This window comes from Leucoraja erinacea, chromosome 4 (genome assembly GCF_028641065.1).
Source record: "Leucoraja erinacea ecotype New England chromosome 4, Leri_hhj_1, whole genome shotgun sequence".
Lineage (NCBI taxonomy): Eukaryota > Metazoa > Chordata > Chondrichthyes > Rajiformes > Rajidae > Leucoraja > Leucoraja erinaceus.
Genome location: NC_073380.1, coordinates 15,821,301 through 15,834,329, shown reverse-complemented (window position 1 = coordinate 15,834,329; position 13,029 = coordinate 15,821,301). Strand labels below are relative to the sequence as shown.

The 13,029-nt window shown below is 42.1% G+C and overlaps 1 protein-coding gene across 3 annotated transcripts in view; it reads left to right on the top strand.

Annotated features, from left to right (window-relative positions):
* arpp21 (cAMP-regulated phosphoprotein, 21) overlaps positions 1-6,956 on the top strand; it is a 178,297-nt gene extending 171,341 nt beyond the window's left edge. For all 3 annotated transcript variants that reach the window (XM_055633761.1, XM_055633759.1, XM_055633760.1), the window contains one exon: positions 5,024-6,956. In XM_055633761.1, the coding sequence (XP_055489736.1) occupies positions 5,024-5,281 (258 nt within the window). In that variant the 3' untranslated portion in view covers positions 5,282-6,956. The remainder of the gene's footprint in view (positions 1-5,023) is intronic.
* Positions 6,957-13,029: the final 6,073 nt, after the last annotated feature.

Here is a 13,029-nt window from a genome sequence, read left to right as displayed (position 1 = left end):
CTTTTTCACTTAGAGGGTGTTGGGTAAATGGAATGATCTACAAGAGAAAGTAGTTGAAGTAGGTCCTATAAGAACATTTAAAATATATTTGGACAGGATAGGATACATTTACAGACATGTGCTAAATGCAGACAGGTAGGACTAGTATAGATGGGGCACCTTGGTTGGCATGGGCAAGTTGGGCCGAAGGGCCTGTTTCCATGCTCCATGACTCTATAACAAATATTAGACTAACTGGGCTGTAGTTCAGGATACTGCGTTCAGAATCAACCAGTTGTTTTTTTCCATTTTCCAACAGAAAGGAAAATAACAAATTCCCTGAATTTTAATGAAATCAAACCTGTAACATCTATCCAGCAGACATCTCTTTTAGGATGTTAGAATCTGCAATGTTGTTTTCACTAACTTCAAGTAACTCCTGCATTCCCTTTCCTTCAGAAACCAAAACGTTTCTGCACATTAATGTGGCTGTCCCACTTGGGCGACCTAATCCGCGAGTTCTGGCGAGTTTACCCTTGACTCATACTCGCAGCATTGTCGACACGAGGCTGTAGGAGTTCTTTGTAACTCTCCTTTATGCTCGAGAGTTGTCTGCGTGTACTCGAGGCCTCAGCTAGATTGCAGCGTTTTTTCCAATGTGTTAAAAAATGCCCACGAGTAAAAAAAGATCACCATGGAAAAAATCCATACTTTTTTTACTTGTAGGTTAAGTCGTAGTAGGTCGTAGTGGGTCGGCATGTTAGTCTTAAGTAATCGAGGGTAGTCGTAGTCTTCATCATAGTCAAAGGGAGGTCGAAGGAGATCGAAGGAGGTCGTCTTCACTCTCCACTATTCTGTGTCCAATTTTTCCCGAAGTCATAGCTAGTTGTAGCTAGTCTTCAACATAGCCGAAGGAGGTCTTCAACATGTCATTTTTTCAAACTCTTCTAAACTCGCCAATTAGGTCGCCCAAGTGGGACAGCCCCTTAAGAGATTCAATGAATACAGAGACAGTGCAATAACACTTAGTTTTTAGTTTTAGAGATACAGCGTGGAATCAGGCCCTTTGGCCCACCGAGCCCACACCGACCAGCGATCCCCACACATTAACACTATCCTACACACACTGGGGACAATTTTACATTTTTACCGAAGCCAATCAACCTACAAACCTGTATGTCTTTGGAGGGTGGGAGAAAACCGAACATCTTGGAGAAAACCCATGCAAGCCACAGGGAGAACGTACAAACTCCGTACAGACAGCACCTATATTCAGGATGGATCCCAGGTCTCTGGTGCTGTAAGGCAGCAACTCTACTGCTGTTCCACCATGCACAAGTATCAAGGGCATCAACACTATCCTCCCATTCTTCCTAATTCTTCCTAATTTCAAGAAGCAGCGCTAAGAGTTGGAATTACTTTTGCCTGTTGACAAAACATGGGGGAAGTGGAGAACTTTGCTGATTTTAACACGGATAAGTATAAGGCAATACCTGTAGTTTAATGCGGAGAGGAGGCAAGCAAAAGATAAATTAGATACTTGCTTGATACGTAAAACCCACGTACCATTTGCATCTTAGCTCAGATGTTGGGCCTGAATAGGGCCCTGGAGAACAATTCCCTTTGTCTAATTTTTACACCTTACAGTTCCTTATGTCTGTATCTCCCTCTCCCCTGACTCAGTCTGAAGAAGGGTCTCGACCTGATACGTCACCCATTCCTTCTAATCAGAGATGCTGCCTGCCCCGTTGAGTTACTCCAGCTTTTTGTGTCTATCTTCGGTTTAAACCAGCATATGCAGTTCCTACCTAAACAAATCCTTTTACGCACCAACCCCTTGCTTGGGTCTGCCCATTTTCACTAATCCTACACTTCACAACACTTTCATTCTCCCCACATTCCTCCGTCTATTGCTGCAAACAATGATTCGCAGTGTTACCCTAAAGGACAGGAGAAAAAGCAGTCCTAAATATGCTGACATTGTGGAATAGTTCCACATACACATGCAATGTCTGTGTGTATTAGTTGATGGGTACCTCATTGTTACTGTGCTTGCTGCATTAGATTAAATGTAATCCAGCAAGCACAATTCCACCATCATAATAATAGCTTTGTTTCATTTTGACATGGAAACAGGCCCTTCAGGCCACCAAGTCCACAATGATCAACGATCACCCAGTCACAATAGTTCTATATTACCCCACTTTCTCATCCAATCCCTACACATCAGGGGCAATTTACAGAGCCCAATTAACCTACAAACCAACACATCTTTGGGATGTTGGGGGGGAAACTGCAACAATCAGAAGAAACCCACGCAGTCAGAGGGAGAACGTATAAAGTCCATGCAGACACCACTTGAGGTCAGGATCGAACCCGAGTCTTTGGCTGTGAGGCAGTAGCTCTACTAGCTGCGCCACTGTGCTGCCATTTCAGATAGAAACCCTGGCACTTTGTATTTTACTCAAGATTCCAGCATCTACAGTTCCTTGTGTCTCCCAAGAGTGTTTTGAATCTATTTTTTTTAATATCTTCCTTTCTTCCTATGCCAGGAAGTGTTTCTGAAACATTTTTAAAAAGCTGAACATTTTACAGACTACTGGTCCATTTCTATTTTGTTAGAAGCGATGGATCCATCACATGCACTTGCACACAATGATGCCAACTATTTGATTGCTTGCAGAGTGCAGGAAAATCAGTAAACCAGGAGTTTTATTGAGGGAGTGCAGCGTAGGTTTACAAGGTTAATTCCCGAGATGGCGGGACTGTCATATGCTGAGAGAATGGAGTGGCTGGGCTTGTATACTCTGGAGTTTAGAAGGATGAGAGGGGTTCTTATTGAAACATATAAGATTATTAAGGGTTTGAACACGCTGGAGGCAGGAAACACGTCCCCCCGTTGTTGGGGGAGTCCAGAACCAGGGCCCACTGTTTAAGAATAAGGGGCAAGCCATTTAGAACGGAGATGAGGAAACACCTTTTCACACACAGAGTGGTGAGACTGTGGAATTCTCTGCCTCAGAGGGCGGTGGAGGCAGGTTCTCTGGATACTTTCAAGGGAGAGCGAGATAGGGCTCTTAAAGATAGAGTAGTCGGGATATGGGGAGAAAGCAGGAACAGGGTACTGATTGGGGATGGTCAGCCATGATCACATTGAATGGTGGTGCTGGCTCAAAGGGCCGAATGGCCTACTCCTGCACCTATTGTCTATTGTCTATTATGGGCCTGTCCAACTTCGGCAAATTTTCAGGCGACTGCCGGTGACTGTCAACCGGCAACTGGAACGGCGACTGTTCGAGTGGAACACACACACATCGCTCCCTTCACCAGCACGTTATTCAGGCGGGGGACAGGGCAAACGGGGGGAGCGCTGTCTGAGTGAAATTCACACAGTGTAAAGCCAAGATGATGCCGTGATGAACAGGAAGGTTGGCGCTGTAATTAAGATGGCTTAAGCAGTGTACAGTAAGTCTTTTAAAAGAGGGGGGAGATGGAGGTAGAAGGAGTGGAGACAATTTTTAAGAAGCCAGAGATACACGGCTGTGAAGCTCGGAGGACATTTAACATTACCAGTCGGTTATCCTTGGTTCTGAAAACTACTGCTTACGTTTTTTTTCCCCCAATGAGCCAATGAATTTCACCGGTCAGCACCGGATTCAAACTATGACAACCTACGAGAACCTTCGACCTCCTGGCGACCCATTAGGACCTCCTGGCGACCCACCTACGACACGAGAATTCTCGCTACTCTCCGTGGCGGCTTCATTCTAGTTGCCGCAAATTTTTCAACATGTTGAAAAATTCACGGCGAGCGTAATGAGGCCGCGACTATAACCATATAACCATATAACAATTACAGCACGGAAACAGGCCATCTCGACCCTTCTAGTCCGTGCCGAACACATAATCTCCCCTAGTCCCATGTACCTGCGCTCAGACCATAACCCTCCATTCCCTTCCCATCCATATAACTATCCAATTTATTTTTAAATTATAAAAACGAACCTGCCTCCACCACCTTCACTGGAAGCTCATTCCACACAGCTACCACTCTCTGAGTAAAGAAGTTCCCCCTCATGTTACCCCTAAACTTCAGTCCCTTAATTCTCATGTCATGTCCCCTTGTTTGAATCTTCCCTACTCTCAGTGGGAAAAACTTATCCACGTCAACTCTGTCTATCCCTCTCATCATTTTAAAAACCTCTATCAAGTCCCCCCCTTAACCTTCTGCGCTCCAAAGAATAAAGCCCTAACTTGTTCAACCTTTCTCTGTAAACTAGTTCCCTGAATGCGGGAACTCCTCACGACCATGAAGTCGACTCCCCGGCAACTACCCGTGAACATGTGGCGACCATGTGGCGACTGCATAGTCTCCTGCAGTCATCTAAAAAGTCGCCTAAGTGGGACAGGACCATAAGGAACTGGAAACTTGAGAAAAATAAAGACCTGTTTCAGCTTCAACTCTGCTTCAAATATTGAAACATCAGCGTTAAATGATTGCCTTGAAACAATAGGGTGGCACGGGGCAAAGTGGTAGTGTTGCTGCCTTGCAGTGCCAGAGACAGGGTTCAATCTTGACTACGGGTACTGTCTGTACAGAATTTGTATGTTCTCCCCGTGACCTGCCTAGGTTTTCTCTGAGATCTTCTGTTTCCTCCCATACACCAAAAACTTACAGGTTTGTAGGTTAATTGGCTTGGTATCAATGTAAATTGTCCCTCGTGTGTGTAGGGTAGTGTTAATGTGCGGGGATCGCTGGTCGGTGCGGACTCGATGAGCCGAGGAGCCAGTTTCTGCACTGTATCTCTAAACTAAACTAAAGGAATAGTGTCAATAGTTTAAATCATATTCTATTCATGAGTATCACAGGCAAATATAATCATGTTAGACAGGCAAGTTAAGGTGCCATTAAAGGTGTTTTTTAGAAAAGGTGAGATGAAAGATTAATTTTTTGTTGTTGTTGAAAATCCAACACATTATTGCATCATCGCATAAATGGATTGGCCATTAACCTGTTTTTCTTTTTCTTTTTTTTTCCTCTCAGGTGCCAATGACTCAGAGTTCTCAAGGGATGTCTCAACAATCATACCATCAGGCTCTTGTATTATCCGATCAGTCCGGTCAAGGGACACTTCCAGCCACAGGAATGTCTGTCTATTGTAATGTAATACCTCCTTCTCCTCAAAACAATGTAAGGTTGGTAGCACCCCACTGCACTGCCAATAATGTACCAGTGCTGCCTGGCAATTGCAGAACAAACTGTACAAGCATTAGCAACACTGGGTGGCAGGTTAAATATTGAAATGGCGGCATTGTGTGCTTAAGATATCAAAATGTTTTTTTGGACAGAGTAACGTGACAAGAAATATTGAAACATCAGTTGAAGAACTCCTGTTAAAATTCTCAGTTAATCACTGCTGGTACTGTTTAGAAAGTAAAAATATATTCACTAATGTTGGTTACTGGTGCATTTTAGTCACGTCCCTGCTAGGTATGCTGATGTAGCGTAGCTACTATAAGTGACATGGATACTCTGGGGTAAGACTTTTCCTACCAGTGGCCGCTACTGTGTAGATTGTAATATCCTCATACTGATTAGTTTTGTACTTTGTGTTGAGTTTGTGAAGCTGAAAAGTATTAAAATTATTATAACAAAAAATATATGTTGTACCAAAGCTGAAACAGAAGGAATTGCTATATGGAAGGGATAATTTATAAATACTAATAGCTTTTTTTTAATGGATATACACTGCATCGTAGTGTTTAATCACAATAAAAAAACTATTGACCTCATGGGTAAAGGTCACATTTCTACCACGTGATTTGTCTGCTCTCCTGAAAGTTTAATTTGTTGAGTGCCAGTTTTAGTCTTTTTGACAGGAGCTTAAATTTTGTTCAGAAACAGCTGCTAATTCGTTTTTTGCACTGAGATTGCAGCTATTACTGAAGTAAGACTGTAAATGTTTTTTGTATATCTATTAATATACATCAAAACACATTTCCCAATTTTAAAAGAACCTAAAAAGTTATTTGTAAGTTTGAGCAAATAGCTTGATTTTGTCCATCTTTGGCACATGTCAGTAGATCCATCTACATTTATTGATCACCGTACTATCTAAATATGAATGCTATTAATAAGGATCTTATTAAGTAGATAAGTATTTTTATAAACTGGTTCATATTTTGAAACCAATATTAATCTTCATGACGTTAATGCTACTTGTGTGATGTGAAGTAGTTTTATTTTCACTCAGGGTAGAGATTTTTGTGTTAGAAGCTTCCTACTCTATCAGTAAAAAAATATTGTTGTGATCCATCCAAGGTAATATCTGCTAATGAGAAAACTCCTAAACTTTATTGGGTAATACTTCTAGATCACCCAACTGAATTATCCATTATAAATTTGAATTAAGTTATCATGCGCTCTTTGGATTTCCTCCATCTGTAGAATTTTGCATGGATCTGAAGAGTTGGTGAGAAACGAATGTTGAATTATGTTTCAAGAGGTTATTTCATTTTATTCACATGTCTGTACGGAGTTTGCATGTTCTCCCCATGACCTGCCTGGGTTTTCTCCGAGGTCTTCGGTTTCCTTCCGCACTTCAAAGACGTACCAGTTTGTAGGTTAATTGGCTTTGATTTAGAAGTATAAATGTAAAATTGTCCCTAGTGTGTTTAGGGTCGTGATAATTTGCTGGGATCGCCGATTGGTGCAGACTCTATGGCCTAAAGGGCATGTTTCACATTGTATCTCTAAACTAAACTAAACTAAACTAAACATACTCCTCGTTATACAGTGCTCCAGGTTCTGAAAGCTGATCTATCGGGGGTAGCAACAAATACCGTGTCACTTCAAGATTTATTGCTAGGAATTGGACTTCTAATAAAGGCAAATGAAGATTCTATCTGTTGCCCAGTTTTTGGCTGCCTGCAGAAGTTACAGCTCAAAACCTTTTGTAAACCCTCTCATTTTGTATGTTATTTGGTGCTTCAACATTCGTATTTCAGTCTGAAATAGAAGGATGGTAAAATGTTTAATAGGAATCTGAGTGGTAACTTTTTGACACAAAGTGTGCTGGGGGTATGGAACGAGCTGCTGGAGGGTTTTGTTGAGGCAGTGACTATCCCAACGTTTAAGAAAAAGTTAGACAGGGACATGTATAGGAAGGAACTGCAGATGCTGGTTTAAACTGAAGATAGACACTAAAAGCTAGAATAATTCAGCGTGTCTCTGGAGAAAAGGAATGGGGAATGTTTCTGAAGAAGGGTCTCGACCCGAAACTTTACCTATTCCTTTTCTTCAGCGATGTTGTCTGACCCGCTGAGTTACTCCAGCTTTTTATGTCTATACTGTAGATAGGTGCATGGATAGGGCAGATTTGGAGGGATATGGGCCAAACGCGGGCAGGTGGGACTAGTGTAGCTGAGACATGTTGGTCGGTATGGGCAAGATGGGCCGAAGGGCCTGTTTCCACGCTGCATCAGTATTTGGCTCTATGACTCCATGGTGTATCAGGATGGGGACAAAGGCAGGAAAACGTTGAATGAAACATGATAAGAAAACAAATCATGGTGGAAAAAATGGTGCTTGAATGTATTTAAAAGAAAGTATACAACGTTACCACAATAAGACTGGAGAAATTATACTTCTAAATTATACTTCTAAAATTAGCATATAAAACGAAGAATGCCTGTTTTCCAGGCCTTCTTTTAAAATGTATAAAAGAATTATGTTTATAAAAATAAAAGGGCAGCATGGTGGCGCAGCGGTAGAGTTTCTACCTTGAGACCCGGGTTCAATCCTCACTACGGGTGTTGTCTGTACGGAGTCCCCACGTGACCTGCGTGGGTTTTCTCCGAGATCTTCAATTTCCTCCCACACTCCAAAGACGTACAGGCTTGTAGGTTAATTGGCTTGGTATAAACGTAAAATTGCCCCTAGTGTGTGTAGGATAGTGTAAATGTGCGGGGATCGCTGGTCGGCACGGACCCGGTGGGACGAAGAGCCTGTTTCCGCGCTGCATCTCTAAACTAAACTAAACTAAAACAGCACCCAAGATCAGGATCAAACCCGTGTCTCTGGCACTGTGAGGCAGAGGCTCTACCAGGCTGTGCCACTGTGCCATAGAGGTGATGAAAGCAGAAATTACAGGTGCATGAACATGCAATGAATATAGGGATATGGGTCATGTGCAGGCAGATTGGATTAGTCTCATTGGCATCATGGCCAACACGGTAATGAATGAAACCTCAAATTTCTTCTCTGAGGTATCAACTTTCAGTGCAGGAGTGAAGATGGTGGGGATATTTACAATCCTTTACAGAGAGAAAATCATGCTCGACGTGTCACAATCATCCAGCAGTGATCACTGACGCAGGAACAACATTTCTAACAAAATGTACCCTAGACCTTTTGTGTAGGAAGGAAATGCAGATGCTGGTTTATACCAAAGATGGACTCAAAAAGTTGGGGTAACCCAACGGGCCAGGGAGCATCTCTGGAGAAAAGGAATAGGTGACGTTTCGGGTCGGACCCCTTCTTTAGACTGAAAGATGGAGGTGTGGGTGGGGGAGCTGGAGGCGAGAAAAAGCTAAAACAAAACAGGCCAGCAATAGATGACCTCAGGAAGGGTGGTGTCCATAACGGCCCATTGTTGGCTGGGGAAGATGCTAATGACAGAGTATCAAGGATGCTAACACTGGAACTAGTGGGATGACTAAGTTGTTAGAGGGGGAGAGGGGGAAGGAACCCTACACACACTAGGGACAATTTTACATTTAAACCAAGCCATTTAACCTACAAACCTGTACGTCTTTGGAGTGTGGAAAGAAACCGAAGATCTTGGAGGAAACCCACGCAGGTCACAGGGAGAACGTACAAACTTCGTACAGGCAATCACCCATAATGAGGATCAAACCCGGGTTTCTGGCACTGTAAGGTAGTAGCTCAACCGCTGTGCCATCGTGCCACCTTTAAGGCCAGTGATGAAGGCTTTTGGCACATTGGCCTTCGTTAGTCAGGATAGTGACTATAGAAGTTGGGACAATATGTTACAGTTACCCTGCTCAGGCTGCACTTAGATTATTGTCGGAAGGAACTGCAGATGCTGGTTTATACCGAAGATTGACACAAAATGCTGGACTAACTCAGTGGCACAGGTAGCATATCTGGAGGGAAGGAATGGGTGACGTTTCGGGCTGAGACCCTTCTTCAGACCTTCTTCAGATAAGGTGAATGCGCAGTCTTTTTTCCCCGCATAGGGGAATCAAGTACTAGAGGTATTTAAGGTGAGCGGGAAAGGATTTAGCAGGAGCCTGATGGGCAACTTTATCACACAGAAGGTGGTGGGTATATGGAATGAGCTGCCAGAGGAAGGAGTTGAAGCAGGTACAATAATAGCATTTAAAAGACATTTGATCAGGTACATTGCTAGGAAAGGTTCAGAACGATCTGGACCAAACATGGGAAAATGGCTCTACCTTACATGAATTATCTTGGTCTGAATGGCCGAGTTGGGCTGAAGAGCCTGTTTCCTTGCTGAATGTATCTATGACTGTGGCATTCACAGAATCATAGAGTCGTACAGCAAGGAATGTCCCAACTTCTATACCAATTTCTCTGACTGCTGAAGGCCAATACGCCCAATACGTCTTCTTCACCTCCCTATCTATTTGCGATGTCTTTGGAGCTAGGCACTTGTACTCCCTGATACCTTTGCTCCACAACACTTTCCAGGGTTGTACCCATCACGGTGTAGGTCCTGCCCTGCTTTGACTTCCCAAAATACCATATCTTCCACTTTTCCGAATTAATCTCCCTTTGCCAGCACTTACCCGGCTGATTAAGATCCCACTGTAATTCTTGATAACCATCTTCACTGTCTACAATACTACACATTTTATTGTAATCTGCAAGCCTACTAATTATGCCTTGACCATTCCCATCTAAACTGTTGAAATTTCAGTTCAAATTGATCTATCAGTAAAGAGAATCACACAAAGGTACTACTTTAGCATTGATTCTGTCCCAGAATATATCTCCATGAATATTCCAAATTCAAACACGGTGGCATTCTGGTAGAGATGCTTCCTTGCACCACCAGAGATCCAGGTTCGATCCTGGCCTCGGGTAATGTCAGTGTAGAATTTGCATGTTCTCTCAATGACTGCGTGGGTTTCCTCCGGGTGCTCCGATTTCCTCCCACATCCTAAAGATGCTCGTTAATTGACCTCTGTGAATTTCCCCTAGTGGATGCGAAAGTGAGATAACATAGAACTAGTGTAAAACGGGTGATCGATGGTTGGCATGGAATTGGTGGGTCGAATGGCCTGTTTCCATCCTGTTACTCTATGCTGCTGCTTAGTCAATTCAATCAAAATTACTCTTTGCAGCCTTATCTGAAGAAGGTCTGAAGAAGGGTTCAGTTCGCATTGCACCAACTTTGCAGTCAAAGATGCATTCATCCACTGTCACATCTAGCTTCAAATTGCTTGTCCATTGCTATCTTATTTCCACTACAGCAAATAATTTCCAATAGGTTTCATGTCACATTTGCATTAGATTTGAAATCACATGGAATGTTTACATTGTTTAAAGGAGTAATCTAGAAGAAGGGTCTCGACCCGAAACGTCACCTTTTCTCCATAGATGCTGCCTCGCCCGCTGAGTTTCCCCAGCATTTTTTGACTACCTTAGAACTATTTATTGATATGTTATGTTCCACTGATTTTGTATGGGGAGGTCACATTGGTAGAATCTGTCTGGAGTGAATGTAATGATGGAATTGAAAAATTCTAGTAACGTCTCTTGCACATTTTTCAGTTATGGTCCAAAGAAAGAACGCATATGGGAAGCCTTTTGTATGTAGAATGAAATAAAAGGCAGCGGTGGTAAATGGGTACAGAGGTGTACTTTACATTTGTGGGAGAAATAGAACTGGCAGCATATTTTTCCTCCATTGATGCCTTAGTCTAACTTTATTATCAGTCCACCAAGCTCAAAAGGTAAATTAAAGATAAACACAAAATGCTGGAGTAACTCAGTGGGACAGGCAGCATCTCCGTAGAGAAGGAATGGGTGATGTTTCGGGTCGAGACCCTTCTTCAGACTGCAGTCTGAGTTACTCCAGCATTTTGTGTCTATCTTCGGTTTAAACCAGCAGTTCCTTCAAAACTTCGAAATTTACTTTTTTATCAGGAAGGATCATGATTTGGTTGCCTCAGAGTGACATACCTTGGTTTCTTATAGTTAAAGAGCCTTTAATTTAAACACCACAATTTTGTAGTATGACTGTTAAGTGGGGCAGCATTGAATTTTATGATCTCATCTGCACATTCATCCTGCAGCTCATGTCTGCAGGTATATTCACTGCACTAACAATGGTAGTTGCATTTGGCATTGTTACTCTCAAATAGTTTGGAAATTGAGTACAGAAAATGTATGGTCTCTGCTTTCACTGCTATCCAATATTGGCATCCATTATATAGCAGTAACCCAGAATTAATAACAAAATGTCCTTCAATTGTTTTCTTTTTTGGAAATTGGACTCGGATGTAATTTGATGAAATTTAATTTACATAAGTTTGTTGCCTGTTTCCCTCAAATAGACAGAGGATTCAAAGTTTACCTATTACTTACTTGAGGATGTAAGATAGTAATGTTACTTAGAGGCACTTAGACAGACAGGGAATGTAAGGACATTGACCATCTGCAGGCAAATGACATTAGTTTAAATTAGCATCTTAGTCGTGGACATTGCGGGCCAAAGGGCCTGTTCCTGTGCTGTTCTGTACTATATTCATGAAAGGAATCTATAAAACAAGGGGTGGCACGATGGCGTAGTGGTAGAGTTGCTGCCTTACAGCGCCAGAGACTCGGGTTGGATCCTGACTACGGGTGCTGTCTGTATGGAGTTTGTACGTTCTCCCCGTGACCTGCGTGGGTTTTCTCCGAGATCTTCGGTTTCCTCCCACACCCCAAAGACATAGAGTTTTGAGGGTGAATTGGCTTGGTGTAAATGTAAAAATTGTCCCTAGTGTGTGTAGGATAGTGTCCACTGGTCGGCACAAACCCAGTGAGCCGAAAGGCCTGTTTCTGCGCTGTATCTCTAAACTGAACTAAACAAACGGTCGGCCTTTCAACGCCACATATACATCCTATGTATGGGATTGAAATACATATTGTGTCACATTCCTGCCTTGGCTGAAACATATTGAATCGTTGCGGTTCAAGTGATTATAGTCGCACTGTAGGCCATATGTAGGTCACCTGCGATATCTGTCTAAAATGGGGATGGCCCAAAATCCCATGTATGGTGCTGAAGTTCTTTTTCTTCCAACTCAGAATGTTCCCTTGGATGTTGAGCACAGTTTTAACTGTAACGATGTCTTTCTATATATTTTGTCCTAAAATAAGATTAAATTGTCATAAGATTAACTGTATTTGTAAACTTATCTGGCAACCAAACTTTAAATAACTGACACCAATCCAATGTATTTTTCGATGGATAGTTGAATGTAGTTCTAATTTTTGTTTGTATAATCTCTTTTTATTTGAACAATAATAGAAAAAAGGAAAATTGTATGAGAAGATCATACACAGTATTTGTACAGCTTCAATAAAGTGTTGTGTAAATACTTAACTTTTTAAAGCTTTCTCTGACTCCATCATTGAGCAATAAATTTGATTTTCTGCGCTTTCTACTTCATATCTTCCCTTATTTTATAATGATCGCAGTCATTCCACACAGAACAATCGCTAATGAATGCACAGAATTCATTCAAGCAAATCTACATGATAACGAAAAGGGAGGGACACACATAGCCAGTGTGCTTTTATTACGAAGTAGAAATCTCAGTGTAAAACACCCAAAAGAAACTCGCCTCAGCGCTTTGAAAGAACGAACCGATTATCCTCAGCTTTTTCCACAGCCCTGTAAATTTATCTTTCAAGGCAGAGTATTCTTGATCATGACGGATGATGTTAACAAAATGTCCTTATATGACATCCAGCTCCTTCATCCTCTATCTTGAATTTATTTCTTCTGACCT